At 41.8% G+C, this 17235-nt stretch overlaps 1 protein-coding gene and 1 pseudogene across 1 annotated transcript in view; one reads left to right on the plus strand and one right to left on the minus strand.

Moving 5' to 3' along the window:
- Positions 1-593: 593 nt before the first annotated feature.
- Positions 594-5370, plus strand: LOC122890225 (annotated as a pseudogene).
- Positions 5371-15971: 10601 nt separating this feature from the next.
- The window catches only part of CD38 (CD38 molecule), a 47957-nt gene continuing 46693 nt past the window's right edge, over positions 15972-17235 (minus strand). Inside the window, exon 8 of the mRNA XM_044226077.1 lies at positions 15972-16919. Coding sequence (XP_044082012.1) covers positions 16856-16919 — 64 coding nt within the window. The 3' untranslated portion in view covers positions 15972-16855. The remainder of the gene's footprint in view (positions 16920-17235) is intronic.

A 17235-nucleotide genomic window follows, 5' to 3' on the forward strand; every position in this document is an offset into this window, starting at 1 on the left:
GTACAGAGAACAGGCAGAGGGCTCTGAGATGCCTGGAGGAAGACAGTGTATAGAGGGTGGCTGAGGAAGACTGCACAGGAAGAGAGGCCAAGACCAGAGAAGGGACGAGAACTCACCATGCAGACACACCTAGCGAGTGTTGCAGGAGGAGGGAGGAGCCAGCACAAGGTCCCAGCAGCAAGGAGACCCGTGTGGTGAGAGCAGATGAACCAGGGAGAGCAAGGAGAAAAGGAAGGCAGACAGGCATGGAATAGGGGAGCCGGAGAACCCCGCGGGGCGTGGAGTCCATTTTGGCTTTCATTCTAGTGCACCAAGGAGTCTTTGGAGAGCGTTCACCTGGGGAGGGACAGCATCTGTTTTGTGTTTCAGAAGCACCATTGTAGCTGCTCTGGGGAGAGACTAACTTCAAGGGGGCAGAATCAGGACACTAGTCAAAGAGGCTTTTGCAAGAATCCAAGGAAATAAGGGGCTCAAGTAGGATGGGGAGGTGTGGTTAGGATCCAGATATATTTAGCAGGTCAATGTTCTGTAGTTTTGGGTGTGGGTTTGAGAGAAGAGTCAGGGAATGTAATAAAGGAGAAGTACCGGGCGCCATGAAAGCACAAAGGACTTCTGGGAGACGACTGGAGAAAACAGGGAGAAAGGCCCCGGCGCAGGAATTCGTAAGGAAGAACCCTGAAATGTGGGGTCTGAGATGACCATTCCATTTAAACATCAGCCTCCTCAAGTCAGTTATTGCTCTAATGCTTAATCCCTTGACTTCCCAGAGCATATGGAACAACAGACAAAGCAAGCCTGTGGAGGACCTACGGTCTCTAGGAAAAATGGGCTATTGCACTACCGTGATTGTCTGTCTCCCCCTGCTGGCCATCCTTGTATTTCAGCTTACATGCTGGCTGCTATTTGCTGGGTATTTTGATGCTATATGCTCACCTTGAATATCTGCCATAACTTTCCTTTACACATTCAGTTTTTATAAGGGCATTTCAGATAGATTCAGGTTTATAAAAATTCTAATTTTGCCTTAAATTGCAAGATGTTAATTGAAAAATCATGATGTCAATTTCAGGGTCATCATCACGACCACACCCATCATCCACTTCTGTCCTGTGATTTTTCTCTACATTTCCTCCTGCATTATCTCATTGGATCTCATATCCTCTCCGTGAGGTAGGTAAGATGTTATTCCCATTTTATACAAGAAAAAAGTGAGGCTTGGAAAGGTGGGACTTCCTGCTTCAGAACTGAGGAATGTTTTGCCATGAATCCAATCTGCTTGTCACTGGACAATGTGCTCCGTATGACTGGAGACCTTGGATAACATGAAAACCATAGACAGACACCATCATAACACTTCTTAAGATCTTATGTAATGTTTTCCTCATTTCCCTAATGACGGGGACTATTTATTGCCTTCTAAAGCCACACCAGGCACAGCACTAACCGTAGGAGGTACACTAGGCCATTTCATACCCTCCACATCCCTATGAAGTAGCTGTCGTTACTGACTCCATTTTACACATGCATTCTGAAGAGCAGACAGGAATTGACTTGCCCATGGTTCCTGAGCTGTTCACTAAATGTCAGAGCTGAGATTCGAACCCAGTTCCAGAATCTCCACCATTTTCTCCCTGTCACCCCTGCCCCAGGTTTCTCCTCCTGTCTGGACATCTGAGCCTACAACACCTTGTCCTCTATAGAGCATGACTCAGGGCATTTCCCTCTCTTTCCCCCCTCTCAGGAAATGTTGCACCTCCTCCCTCCGTATGGTCTTCAACTCAGAGAACTTTGAGTGTTAATTAAAGGTGACCGTGGAGCCCCTGGGTGGCTCAGTCCATTAAGCACCTGACTCTTGATCTCAGCTCAGATCTTGGTCTCAGAGTTGTGAGCTCAAGCCCCGCATGGGCATAGAGCCTACTTAATAAACAAACAAATAAATGACCTTGTGTTCACTCATGGGACTACTTAGTTTTGGTGCCTACAGTGTGTTCTGAGACTTGTTATAGCTGTCAGGCAAGCAGGTAGGTGGGTGAGTACAGTCCTCAAGGTAAGGGATCTGAAGCTCCAGTAATTTCTGGGATATTTCTGGGAAATCTCTCTTAATTAAGCATCAGAAAACTCACACTTAAGATCGAAACTTTGTTAACGATCTGTCTGACCTTGGACAGGTCTTTCTACCTCTCTGGGATTTTAGTTTCTCATCACAAAATAGGAATACTCATTCTAGTCACAGAGTGCTTCCGAGTACCAAATGCATGTAAAAAGCTACTGGCAACTAGAAAGTGCTGCATGATTGACCTCTTCTGTGTCCATTTATTAAGACCTTCCTATGGACTCAAATATGATTAAGCACTGGACTTTGGAGTTCACGTCCAAGCTCCTGTGTTGATGTTGGTATCCTTGGGTACTTTATTTAATTTTTTTAAAAGATTTATTTGTGTATTTTAGGGGGGAGGGGCAGAGGGAGAGGGAAAATCTCAAGCAAACTCTCTACTGAGTGTGGAGTCCCACAGGGGGCTTGATCTCACTACCCTGAGATCATGACCTGAGCCAAAGCCAAGAGTCAGACGCTTACCTGACTAAACCAACAAGGCACCCCTTTATTTAATCTTTCCAAGCTTTGTTCCTCCCTTTTTTCCTTTTTATAAGGAATCACAATACCAGACACTGTGCAGGATTGTGGCAAGGATAAAGGGAGATAAGACTACTGAGGAGTCAACACTGGGCGGTCCTTGCTGTTTGGTTATTATCCTCATGATTTGGATATTCTTCAAGGTCCTGTGTTGGATGACAGGAAAAGACAGAATCCCTGGAGAGGCAGCTGGACAGGGAGGAAGAAAGGGAAGGGAGCTGATTCCTAAGAACGCATTGTGTGTTATTCCTTTACCATGTGTTCTCAACTGCATTATTCATCAGGATATATGGATAAGAAAACTTAGATTAACTACTATGTTTTGAAAGTAAATATTTCCATTGGCCATTAAGGAGATTTCTAAGTCATCCAAAGAAGTTTTTTGGGGACCATGCTGTCAGCAAGAGTCTGGCTCAGAGAGCTACCAGGCCTGGGAGAGTCACCTTTGAATGGGGGAGTCTATGCTACTGATAGGTGACTGAATTTAATCTGTGTCACACAGACAGAGATTCTGGAGACAGAGCAAGACCAAGGGAAAAAGTGTTCTTCTGAATTCTAAGGCTGATACCAATTTCCAGCTTCAATATTCATCTCCCTTAAATCTGTATACTCCCTGTTACATATATACATATTTTTTAATTTTTTACTTATTTTTTCTACCAAGCTACATTAAGTTTTGTTCTGTTTTTATTTTCTTTTTTATTTTATGTGGAGATGATGAATTTTTAATCAACCACAGAGCCTTTCTGGGCTTGAATAATAGTGGGAAACTGTAAAATATTGGATTTGGGAATAACAGATTTTCTCTAAGTGGCCATTAATTGTTAAATGTATAATCATTAAATAACAGCTTTTCAGAAAAGACACCAAATTTAAAATACTCTGAACTTCTGAAATGTGAAAATATAAAATGAATGAGCTTCTTGGATTTGAAGAAATGAGTGTAAGAGCTTATCTTTGTTTGCATTTTAGCTTTTCAGAATATTCTTATATCCAACTTCCATACACTTGAGTCACACACTCAGCCAATACTCATCCTCTTCTTTTCAGGGTTTTCATCCACTGGCCCTTACTGAAAAAGAGCCATTAGTCTTCAGTAAAGAAAAGACATTTAAAAAAACAAAGCACACAGAAAAACTGACCACCTGCCCTTCAAATCAACCCCAATATTTGCAGTAGATCCAGTAAACAGCTCCTAGGATGGTGCCTTTAATGACTGAGAAAATGGAAGAGCCCAAATCTCTTTCTCCAGTCTGACACTCAGCCTTGCTTCTCCTGGCTTTCTTGAAAACCAGATGATAGCCATGTTATAACTCAAGAACTCAAAATGGTTTTCTACAAATCCATTTAAACATCAATAGTGTTTCTTACAAATCTCCCTGATGTGACATTGAATACATTAAAAACTCAAGAATATACTACAGCCCCATAACCAAACACAAGATAAATTTATCACCATAATCTGATGTCAGGCTTCAGGTGGGTAATATCTCAAACTACCAAGGCTCAGAATTATCTTTTAGTAAATAGGGGGAAAGAGTCCTCGGGTTACAAGTAGCTTATATATACAAGTCAGCCAGTGCTGTCCTGGTACGGAAGACCCCATCTCACGGAACAGCAGACCATCACACTGAGTCCCTGGAAGTTAGCAGGGCTTTGATACCAGAATTCAAGGATAAGGCACTGTTTTCACCCAGCATCTTCACAACAAGCCTGAAAGAGACCAGCCTCTCTATATATGTGATGAGGACACATTCCATGAGGAAATGAAGCCTATGCTCAAACTCATACAACTTTAATAACAGAGCTAGGACTTGATGCCAAGTTAAGATAACCAGCTGTCCCATTTGCCTGGGACTGAGGGGGTTCTCGAGATGAGGGGCTGTCAGTGCTAACGTTGGAACATTCCTGGGCAAACCAAGGCAAACTGGCCAGCCTGTATACAAGTCCAGTGCTCCTCCTGCTAAAAGGGACTGCTGTGAGGTGGCCTGGTCCTCCAAGCTGTGTTAACAATTTGAGAATTGCAAATGGCTAGTTAAAAAACAATCTTGTGTGCCCCTCCTCCTCAGCTGGTCTCATTATGGTGGCCCACAGCACTGCATCACAACTGGTGATACTGAACCAGACTATGACCTAGATTTATTTTGTATATTTAATCATTACACCGAGGATTTAGAAAAGGTGCTTATTCCTAAAGGACTAATCATAGACAGAACAAAATGGCTTATACTTGAAAATCTGTGAAGATAGGAGGCCATCACATGGCAGCCCAGATGGGGTATCTGCATGCCCCAGGGAAGCTATAAATTCTCTACTGACTTGCTGGATTATGACAAAGCACTGAACAGAAATAGTAATATATCCATCCCCTGACTGCAGATTTTATGAGATGGAAGAGCTATGGTAATGACCGTTCAGTTGGGGCAATAAAATAAATTTATAGAGATGATTTTGCAACTTCAACTGGATAGAATGTCTTGGTTGCTACAGACACAACTGGCATTGGCAAAACAATGCAAATCTTGCTTTCCTGAGTCAAGCCATATAACTCAAAGATGGTCACCATTGCCAGTTTGCAGATGAAAAAGCTCCCCAAAACTCTTGGATATAGACTGCACTATGTTGGGTATGAAATTCCAGGCTGATTTGTTGGAGAATGTGTCCTTGACTATAATTAAAACATCAAGGATTTAAATCATGTTTGTGTCATTAGCAAAACTGGAAAAGCCAAATATTAAGCCTAAATGGAGAGCTCAGGTCGGGTGGTAGAGATTGATTAACATCTGGAGTCCCATTGCCCTCACCAGTAAAATTGTCAGATGGTCGTGTTCTGTGGCCATCTGCATAGTAGAGCTTTCTGCATGTACCTTCTAACAATTTTATCATTAGAAATACCAGTGGCCACCATCCTGAACTCACTCTTTGGTCTGAGCTGATAGGCTATCCGTTCCCTTTGGAGGGATTGTTGTTTGACTTATGGACAAAAAACCTTTAACAACAAAACAAAACACTTCTTTAGGAAACATTTAAAGAGAAGATATATTGCTTTATGAAATGTTCTATTAATTTTTGTAGTCATGAATTCATGAAAAGAACAGGCGTAATTGAACATTGTTAATTATTACACTACTTCAAAGAGTAAGAAGTAGTCAGTTTTCTTATCTGACAGTGTCTAAGCAGTATTATCACAAACTGAATCATGTTTCCTGGAATTATGTTAGGAGGATTTCAGTGATATTAACTGAATTTTCTCATTTGTTGAGACTATTTCCAGTGAAGCTTCTCTGTAGTTCTTTTAAATATTAATCAGTATATTCCAAAAACCTTTATACATTTTGAAATTTTCAGTGCAGAATCCTTAAAGACCACCTCTTAAATCAACAACAACAACAACAACAAAACTTTCCTTTTTTTAAATTTTTTTTTGACACTGCCCATTGATAAGCTACACATTGAATGGCAGGGGACAGGACTAAGTGGGGCAAATGTGACACCCAGGGAATTGCAAGGTCCAGAGAGTGACACCTCCCTAAATTTTGTGCCCTCAGCGACTTTTTACTTCAGCCTCGTCCTGACTCTGCCAAGAGGAACAGACATGGATAACACTGTTCACCTGGCTCCCAGTGTCTTATTCATTTTTAAGTTTCTGATTGAAAATAAAGGTGTGCATGTCCACTTGGGTAACGTTGCATGAATTTAATGTCTCACTTGGGTTAAATTAACTCAAGAGGAAAACCCCATGTTGATATCTACATTTTCAAACACTTTGTCATTTATGAAGAGTTCCATCTACTTCTACCATCTTTTTTTTCTTCCATACATAATTCACTCAAATAAAATATATTCCTATAAACTATTTTTAAACTACACATTGACATTTCTATTCAATTCAAAGATTAGATTCTATTTTAAACCACAATGACCACAGACCTCTCTACCCCAATACATCCCAGTTTATAGAAATAACACAATTTTATTGATCTCTTCTGGTAATTTCAAACACATGGGTGAAGCCTTTGGAGGACACCTTGAAGAATATATCTGGGTTCTCAGTCACAAGATTGCTCCTGACTACCAGGGATCAGAACAGTGGAGTGCCAGGAATGTCAGAGCTGACGGTCTTTCTCCTGAGTTCTCAGATGAGCAAAGTGTACTTAGATGGACAATAAGAATGGTAACAGACATCTGTTATCCAAACATATTTACCACCAAACATGCACAGCCTCCCACCGCAGACAGACTCTTCTAATATAGTTACTTTAAAAAAAAAAAAAAAAAGATTTATCTGGGCACCTAGGTGGCTCAGTGAGTTAAAGCCTCTACCTTTGGCTCAGGTCATGATTCCAGGGTCCTGGGATTGAGACCGGCATTGGGCTCTCTGCTCAGCGGGGAGCCTGCTTCCTCCTCTTTCTCTCTCTCTCTGTCTCTCTCTCTCTGTCTCTGCCTGCCTCTCTGCCTACTTGTGATCTCTGTCCATCAAATAAATAAATAAATTATTTATTTTTTAATAATTATTTATTATTTACTTGAGAAACAGAGCCTGTATGGGCACAAGGTAGGGGCAGAGGGAGAGGGTGAGAGAGAGAAAGTCCCAAGCAGATTCTGTGCTGAGTTCAGAGCCCCATGCAAGACTTGATCTCATGGCCCTGAGATCACAACCTGAGGTGAAACCAAGAGTCGGACACTTAAACAATTGAGCCACTCAGGCAACCCTACTATGGTTATGCTTTTAATGGAAATAAAATAAATGTAGCAAAATAAGAGAGGGATAAGCAAATTATGATACAATTACATGGTGCAATATTCTTTGCCAATTAAAAATGTCAATGTATAACTGTTGACTTAGGGTGACGTTTGCAACATATAAATTGAAAAATTCAGGTCACTGTAGGGTGATAACATTTCTCTAAACATGCATCTATTTCATTAGATCTCAAATGTCATCAGTTGTAAGATGGGCTTTAATTTACTCATCACTAAGAAGAAAGATACTGCCAATTAAACATGACATGCAACTTTCTAAGTACATTACTTAGACTAAGTACATTATTTAGACTAAGTAATGTACTTAGGTACTTACCCTGATTTAGACTTACCCTGATTTCAAAAATTCAAAAATGTAAAAAAAAAAAAAGACCTTCTTAACTATGAATGTGTGAGTTATATGAAAAACTTGATTTATATGAAAATTGTGTAATAAATACATAAATGTAAAGAGTACTGATCCCTGGGTGGTAAGATTATTGATTATTTTATTTTTGTTTCTTGTTATCTGTATTGCTTTACATTCATGAAAGGGCAGCTTGGCTAATAAAACCATTTTATTTTATTTTATTTTATTTCTTTAAAGATTTATTTATTTATCTTAGAAAGCAAGAGTGAGTGCATGCACGAGCTGGGGGGAGGGGCAGAGGGAGAGGGAGAGAATCCTCAAGCAGACGTCCCACTGAGGCGAAGCCCAACACAGGGCTCAATTCCAGGGCCCCAAGATCATGACCTGAGCCGAAATCAAGAGTTGGACACTTAACCAACTGAGTCACCCAGGCGCCCCTAAAAAAACCATTTTAAAGGAAAACTAATCAATCCCCCTTTTGGGGGAAGCTTTCATCCTCTACTCCTGCCATCCAGCAATATGCTTTTTGCTGACGACCGTGCTAACCATCTCATCCTCAGCTCTCTTGAGAAACCGGTTTCCCAGTCTGTACAGTGGGCAACTGTGAAGCAGAGCAGGGTAATGACCTCTAGACCCAAGCCGCCACCAAAAGCTTCCCCCTTGAACCCACGGGGACTAGGCTATAAGCTCCATGAAGACAGTCCTTGTCTGTTTCTATCAATATTCCATCTCTGGCATCAGGGACGAAGGAAATGATCAGCTAATAGTGGTGACTGAATGAATAAACAGTAAATCGATTATTTAATAGTGAAGCTGAAGCAGCCAGCAAAGCCAAGTCTGAAAGAGGAAAACTGAGACACAGAAGCAAGAATCAAACAGGTGCAAATACAGGGAGAGGTGAGCCAACACTTTCTGAGCTTCTATGACATGCCCAGGGTTGAGGATAAAGCAGACCAAGTTTTGCAACCTGGCATGAGAGTCATGGTGAACATGGTCGGGGATGGGGAAAGGGATTTGTTGTCCTCTGCCTGTGACTTCCATCTCTAGGTCTAAGGCTGCTCCTGGAATTTCAGTGTCTTTCAGCAAAGGGAAGGAGGTAAAATGGAAAATCTGGGGCAAGTGGCTTTGTCTCTAAGATGATCAGGTAATTTTATTAATCATGCCTATTTATATCCCAGTGGTCAGACCCAGACCCAGCTGGCAATGTATTTTGTGGTTGAGAAACCATGTTCCCAGTTAATAATGGGGATGGGAGAATACTACTTAAGAAGAGGAGGAAATAATGGACACTAGACGACAGTCAGCAATCTCCACCACTCCCCTTTGTGGGTTCTTCGGCTTTGTGAGAAGAAAGGGAGACATGAAGGGAAGACCACCTTGACTCCTAGGTTACTGCCTACAACTCAACACCCACCCACCATGACTCCCAGAAGAAGGACTGTTTCCTCACTTACTAAGTGAAGGTGCAGAGTCACTGCTCTGCAGCAATAATGTTCCATAATTCTTTCATGATTCTGTAGTAAGTTATTACAGAAATATCTACTTTGTTACTTTCATTGTGGAAGCATTTGACATAATAATGGTCATGGGTGACACTGAAAAATAACCCATCTTTACAATTACTATTCTGATAGCACAGACTCAGTGACTCATCTCTGTGTTCCAGAAAGCTGACAGCAGAAGGGACACCTACCACCACCCCACGGAGTCCAACCCCCTCACCGGTCCAACCAAGCAGTGTCTGAAGAAGTTTCCAACTTCCATGGCCATGAGCCAGACAAAGTCAGGACACTGGGCAACACAGAGTCATCTGAGACTTAGTGGCTCGCAAAGGGGCTTTTCTCCCTCCAACAGCCAATGTGAATCTTATTCTACCCATTCAGGGAAATTCCTGGAAGGCAACTCTAAGGAAACTGGACTGATTATTGTGTCATTCACAAAGGGAAATTTATTCCATTCCAAGTGAAGTCTTGGGCTGGCTATTCCATTTCTTCTCAGTCTTACCCTTTCCACTGTTCTTTCTGTTTGCTCATTACACAGGAGACAGCATCTACTTCCAGCACCTTTTTCCTTCTGGTTTCACCTACCAAAAAGAGCTTCACTCCTTTATTATCACCAGAAAGCAAAGGTTGGGTTGGCAACACCAGAGGAGCCTGGTGAACTCCTGGTCAGCTGGAAAAATGAAAATTACAAATGTCAAATTCTTAGACTTGGGGTTGTGTGGAGGTTAGGGGGTTCCTGTTGATATTGTTCTTCAACATCCAGCTTGGGATGGGAGAATGCTCTCTCGTTGGAAAGAGGGCCATCCCTACCCTCTTCTCCATTGCCCCTGGGGTCTCAGCTTCTAAACCAAGTAGGGTTGTCAAGGAATTTCCTCCAGAATAAAAGAAGTTCCAACCCTTTTTTTTTTTTAAATTAAAAAAACAAACAAACAAACTAGGGGTGCCTGGGTGGCTCAGTGGGTTAAAGCTTCTGCCTTTGGCTCAGGTCGTGGTCCCAGGGCTCTGGGATCGATCCCCAAGTCGGGCTCTCTGCTCAGCAGGGAATCTGCTTCCCCCTCTCTCTCTGCCTGCTTCCCTGCCTATTTGTGATCTCTGTCTGTCAAATAAATAAAATCTTTTAAAAAAAACTAACCTTAATAGAGCTCTTACTATATGTTAAGCACCATTCTGAGAGTTGTACACCTATCATCTTGTTCAATGCTCAAAACAACCCAAAGAGAGAGGCACTACTATCCCCTCACTTTATAGGTAGAGAAACTGAGCTCTGTTCTAAGCATTTTACATGAATCAGACCATACCAAAGAGGGATCTGCTCAGCCATGAACCTGAGTCTAGTGAGCCAAGGAGGCAGGTGCTGCACTTGACATGCCACCCACCATGAGCCACCCACCATGTCGTCCACCATATGCCATCCATCGCACCCTCTGGTTACAGCAGAACCCCCTTATCCATGGTTTCAGTCACTCAGTTGACCACAGTCCTGAAGCACGTGATCCTTTTCCTGACCTATTGTCAGAAGGTCAATAATAGAGCTCACTTCATCTCATTAGGCAGGCATTTTGTCATCTCACATCATCGCGATAGATGCGAGTACAATATAATAAGGTACTTTGAGAGAGAGACCACATTCACATAACTTTCATTACAGTATATTTACAATTATTCTATTTTATTCATAGTTATTGCTGTTAATCTTTTATTGCCCTGAATTTATAAACTGTACCATAGGTACGCATAGGAAAAACATAATGGACATAGGGCTCAGTATTATCCACAATCTCAGGCATCCACTGGGGGTCTTGGAACATACCCCTCACAGAGAAGGGTGGAGAGCCTACTGTACTGCTATTCCCAAAAGCAGAACTGGCACTGACAAAGTGACAGTGAAGTGTCCTCAGGGCAAGAACTCCTCCTCTATCTGACCAGTCTATGCAGTAATTCTGGGTGTTGTTCTTGGCTAAGCAGTTTCCAGTTTTCTTGCCCTCATGGAGAACCTATAAGCTGCTGATATTATCTAGAAATTTATTTCCAGCCAGAGTTGCATTCTGTTTTTGTGGCTGAGATCACTGGCTGAAGAAGTGCCTGATACAACATGCATTAGTTTTCTCTTCTCTGCAGGTCTGCACTGTGCATCAAGCCTTTATTTTTTTTTAAGATTTTATTTATTTATTTGACAGAGAGAAATCACAAGTAGATGGAGAGGCAGGCAGAGAGAGAGAGAGGGAAGCAGGCTCCCTGCTGAGCAGAGCGCCCAATGCGGGACTCGATCCCAGGACCCTGAGATCACGACCTGAGCCAAAGGCAGCGGCTCAACCCACTGAGCCACCCAGGCGCCCTGTGCATCAAGCCTTTAAATGGTGTTTCATATCTGTGTACCTCATTAAGAATCACACATTGCACTATGTTATCACATTAAACTCCTGGCAGGTCTCAAGGTGAGTTTTCTTCATAGAGAACAAAGGTGTTTCTCAAAGCTGAGACTCTTGCTGGAAAACAAACAGCACTATTCCTTCCTCAAGATCTCCAAGGATAAAGACGGGTGAATGAAGACTTTTGGCTTTTCAGCAGAATTAAGTTCAGACCATTCTGGGCATCTATTCCCACCCCTGTCTCTTACAAGACACACTCAGTAAACAAAATCTTAAAAAAAAAAAAAAAAAAAAAAAGGGGTGCCTGGGTGCCTCAGTGGGTTAAAGCCTCTGCCTTCGGCTCAGGTCATGATCCCAGGGTCCTGGGATCGAGCCCCACATCGGGCTCTCTGCTCAGCAGGGAGCCTGCTTCCTCCTCTCTCTCTGCTTGCCTGTCTACTTGTGATCTCTGTATGTCAAATAAACAAATAAAATCTTAAAAAAAAAAAAAAAAAAAGGACACACTCAGGATGATGATACATCCTGTTTCCAGCTGCCCAGCTCCTCTGGTCGTGGGATGGGGTGCATGAGAGCACTTACTGCCTTTGGCGGTGTATCACTTACTTGTTTCTCTTCAAACCCAGAAGTGACTGTGATGCAGCTTTACTGAGGTATGATTGACAAAAAGAAAAAAAAATTGTATGTAGGGGCGCCTGGGTGCCTCAGTCAGTTAAGCAATTGCCTTCAGCTCAGGTCATGATCTCAGGGTCCTAGGCTCAAGCCCCGTTATCAGGCTCCCTGCTCAGTGGGAGGCTGTTTCTCCCTCTCCTTCTGCCCCCTCCTCGTGCTCTCTCTCTTCCCCCTAGATGAATAAATACTGTATTTTAAAAAATTATATGCATTTAAGGTATACATTTGGTATTTTGATATACATATGCACTGTGAAACAATTACAATTAAGCTAATTAACATATCACCTCCCATAGTCGTGTGGATGTGTGTGTGATATGAACACTCGCCATCTACTCTTAGCAAATTTCAAGTACACAATACAGCATTATTAACTGCAGTCACCATGCTGCACATTAGGTCTCCAAAACATATTTCTTCTATAACTAAAAGTTGAGACCCCTGACCAAGTTTGTCTCCCTTTTTCTCCTACCTCCAGCCCTACCACTCTGTTCTCCGTTTTTGGGAGTAGGACTTTATTTTCGATTTCATATATACACGCAATCATCTGGTATTTGCAGAGGTAACTTTTTTAAAAAATGATTCCACAAAGTTTTTTTTATTATTCTTTTATTGTTTGTGTAATTTATGTCTATTTTAGGTATATTTTGAACCTGAGATTCACAGAAGCCATGAATTTGCCCAGTGTGTTAATTCCATCATCCCATCATTCCACTTGGGCTGTTTGCCCTTTGATCAGAAGATGAATGGCACTGTGCATCCATGTGAATCAAGTGAGAGGATAAATGCCTTGTCAGATACCAGTTCAAAGGCTTCTGTGTTTTGTGCATGTGAGCTGAAAGCCAGTCAACCGCTGCCTCTCGGGGCAGCACACCTAGCTACTGAGTTCCTGATAAGTTGTTTCAAAAGATGTATGTTAAAAATGACAACTCCTACTAGTATAAATAAAATAACTGCTTTATTATTAAAAACAAACCAACCAACCAACCTGTGGGAAAATGCCTGGGTTAGCACTGCATTCACATAATGCCTTTCAAAGTTAGAGCATACTCTAGGTTGACTTTAACATTTTATAAACTTCATATAATTTTAATTTCCCATGCGTAACATTTATCCTTGGCTTTAAAAAAATCAACCTTCTAAGTAGTATGGATCTTACCTGAGAAACTCAAGCGACAGTCTTGGGAATTGTTTTAAGGAGAAATGAGATGCCAGGAAGCAAATCACTGTTGCTGCTTGTTATCAAGGAGTGTGCAGACACGGGTTGAGCTGGTTTCCAGCTAGAGTTTTATATATATGCATGTGTTTGGGTGTGTGTGTTGTCTTTCAAGTATTCAAGCTAAAATCTCAGAACTATATTTGAAAGAATGTCTCAAATATTGAAAGGTCAAGAAACACTGTAGAAGGAAAACAGTGAGCCTTCAGAAGTGAGGAGGAGGAACTTGGGTCCTGGGTCACAGCCTTCGGGTTACGTATGACAGTGGTGGTACAAGTTGGGATGGTAAGAGCCTATTCTAGAGCAAGCATGAATGGAATGGGGAGACAGGAAGCAGCAGGTTGGTGAGCAAAATATGACGCTATGAGCAGTCAGTAATTCAGTGAGGATGTCACTTAAAAGAAGAGGGATATGAAGGATGTATTCATGTGTGTAGGGCAGAAAAGTCCTTAGGACTAGAGATGGCTGCATGGTCATGGTCATTCAAAGATATCCAAAGTTGCAGAGAGACAGGCAGGGATGGACATCATGGGGATGAAGATACAGAGGAGACATACAAGGAAAGAGTGCCCCTGCCCCGATACCTCCGGAGCTTGTGGGATTGCTCTGTGCACAGTGTGAAAACCTTGGGACCAGCCTCCTTTTAGTCTCCACCAGCTTTAACTTGAACACTCAAATGAGTCTTCTTAAGAGTTTTCTTAGGGAAAGCCTCTTGCAAACTGAGTGCCACTCTATCTGTTTCATCTGTGGAAGGGGGTGTAAAGAACCAAATTTTTCTGACACTTCAAGGGGTATCCTGGTCAAGAAGAAAGATACATTAGAAAATCCAGAAATCAGCAAGCAAGCCCAATCGTAAGGCAGAAAGTGTCCTGAGAGGAAAACACCCAGGTCACCCAGGGGGTCAGCAAGGACCTATCACTGAAGATATTCTGCAGGTGGATTTCACTGAACCCTGGGGCAATCCCGAATTTGAATCAAAACTAGTACTGAGCATCCATTTTCCTGTCCAGCCCAAACTAAAAGCCTGTGAGGATGTGCCTAGGTGGACATGGGATGGGAGGCCAGTGAAAAATCTGTGGACTGGCCACCCTGCTACAGCTGCCATGGCTCCTGGAGGAAACTGGATTGTCGGGATGCCCAGGTGGCTTAGATGGTTAAGCATCTTCCTTCAGCCCAGGTCATGATTCCAGGGTCCAGGAAACAAGCCCAGCATCAGGCTCCCTGCTCAAGACAGAGCCTGCCTGCTTCTCCTTCTCCCTCTGCCATTCCCTCTACTTGTGCTCTCTGGCTCTCTCTGTCAAATAAATAAATGAAATCTGGTGGGGGGGGGCTGGATTGCCACCCAAGGGCCAGCAGAAAGGGTCCAACCTTGGTGCCTTGGTGGAATGCTTGCTTACCTACAAGGCACAAAGCTATACTGTTCATTGTTGTCATCTTTTAGTCCCACCACACCTTCGGGGGAGTAAATGATAATCCTTAATTGAGTGGCAAGGAAAGTTCAAAGAGATTAACTATTTCATTCAAGATTACAGAGCAGTGCCAAAATATGAACCCAGAAACAGCTGACTCCCAAATTTATGCTGTTTTCAACAAACCTAATGGGTTCCCTGAAAGATCCTCAAATTAGTTTACTCTTCAACAAATCTACATTTAGAAAAAAAATCTGGAAAATCTCCAGATGTTTGAAAATTAGGCAACACATTTCTCTTTCTTTCCGCAGCAAAGCAAGGTTTATTGAGTGATAGCAAAATGATAGTAGATAGCTCCCAAGGAGGGAGGGGACCTGAGGGGGTTGCTCTAGGCAACACATTTCTAAATAACAATTAGAAAACATTTCTAAATGAATGGTAATAAAAAAAGACACACCAAACTTAAGATCTGTAGCTACAGCAGCACTGAGAGGAAAATTGATAGTACTAAGTGATATATTAAAAAAAAAGAAAGTGTGCTCAAAAATCAATGATCTAAGCTTCCATCTTAAGAAGCTGATTAAACTCACGAAACAAACTGTGGGTTGCTGGGGGGAGGGGGGTTGGGAGAAGGGGGGTAGGGTTATGGACATTGGGGAGGGTATGTGCTTTTGGGTAAATTGGAAGGGGAGATGAACCATGAGAGACTATGGACTCTGAAAAACAATCTGAGGGGTTTGCAGTGGCGGGGAGGTGGGCGGTTGGGGTATCAGGTGGTGGGGATTATAGAGGGCACAGCTTGCATGGAGCACTGGGTGTGGTGAAAAAATAATGAATACTGTTTTTCTGAAAATAAATAAATTGTAAAAAAAAAAAAAAAGAAGCTGATTAAAGAAACTCAAGGAAATTAAAAGGAATTTTTATATCCCCCAAAATAAAGAGAAGAGTGCAAACCAATTAAATAGAAAGAGAAAACAAAGGTTAGTTCTTTGAAAGAGTAATAAAAGTGATAAATCCCCAAGCAAGACTAATCAAGAAAAAAAGGAGAAAAATTGCCAGTATCAGGAACAAATATGTATTTTAATGGCCTATGATATATGTAAGACACTGAGCATGAAGAAGAGGAAGAGAATGAAGAGGAAAAAAAGTGTATCTGTTTTTGAAGCTATCCAGAAAAGCTACCCAGTTCAGATTCTATTATATTCTATTATATTCTATTTAATCCAACATGCATTTATTAGAAGGGAACATAAAGCATGTCAGCTGGTATTATAGGCCTAGAAAGAGAACATATATACTCTGGAGTTAGACGGAGCTGAGTTGAAATCCAGCCTGTACCCTGAACTAAATGTATGACATTAGGCAAATTATATAACCTCTCTGAACTTCCATTTCTCATCTAACAAATGGGAGATAACAGTACCAACCTCACAGAGCTGTTGGAAGAAATGGGAGATAAAGCAGGTGGGTAGCTTATATCCTACAGAATTCTTTTTCCAGCATGACCCATAACTATAGCATTTATACTTTATTTGTAGAAAGGGTACAAAAATAGATCCTGAGACAAGGTCATTCACGAGCATTTACCATCCCTTAATTATCTGCACCAGTAAGAGAGGTTTGGTATAGTCATTTTCAATAGAAAGGATGCTACTAACATATAAACCACATAAAAGCACCTATGAAAATTAAAATGAAATAACTTAATATAAAATTTTCATTCTAATTTTATACCATAATTTTTTTGATTATTAGGAAATCAAAATAAAAACTATGGCAACAACATGATATTTTAAAACTTTGGGGGAAAGGTTTCCAACTCTAGTGTTGGCATTAGGACAGAAGATCCCCCCCAAGTCCTCAGCTTCCCAACAGCGTGTCTCCTGAGTCACACGTGCGATGGGTATGTAAGGCTCAAAGATCCGAAACGACCATGCGGATTGGCTCATACATCAAATCTGCAAGATGAAGGCTCAGGATTTTTCACACACTGGAGAAGCCTGATAGGCCTATGACAAGAAAGAAAAAAAGAGAAAGAGAGATATCAGTTGGCAGTACAATATATCTATGGTTCAACTGCCCAAAGCAAGTAGCTCTTTCATTAGCAACAAAAGTATGCATGGGGCACTCAGCTTCTTTTCCTGCAGTGACAACACAGAGGAAGGTCAACTCCGGGAATGAACAACTTAAAGTATGGCCGGTTTGGTTTCATTTCACTTGTACAGCCACAGAAATATGGGCACCTGGGTGGCTCTGTAGGTTAAGCATCTGCCTTCAGCTCAGGTCATGATCCCAGAATCCCAGTATCGGTGGGCTCCCTGCTCA

This window comes from Neovison vison, chromosome 11, assembly GCF_020171115.1.
Source record: "Neovison vison isolate M4711 chromosome 11, ASM_NN_V1, whole genome shotgun sequence".
Classification (NCBI taxonomy): Eukaryota; Metazoa; Chordata; class Mammalia; order Carnivora; family Mustelidae; genus Neogale; species Neogale vison.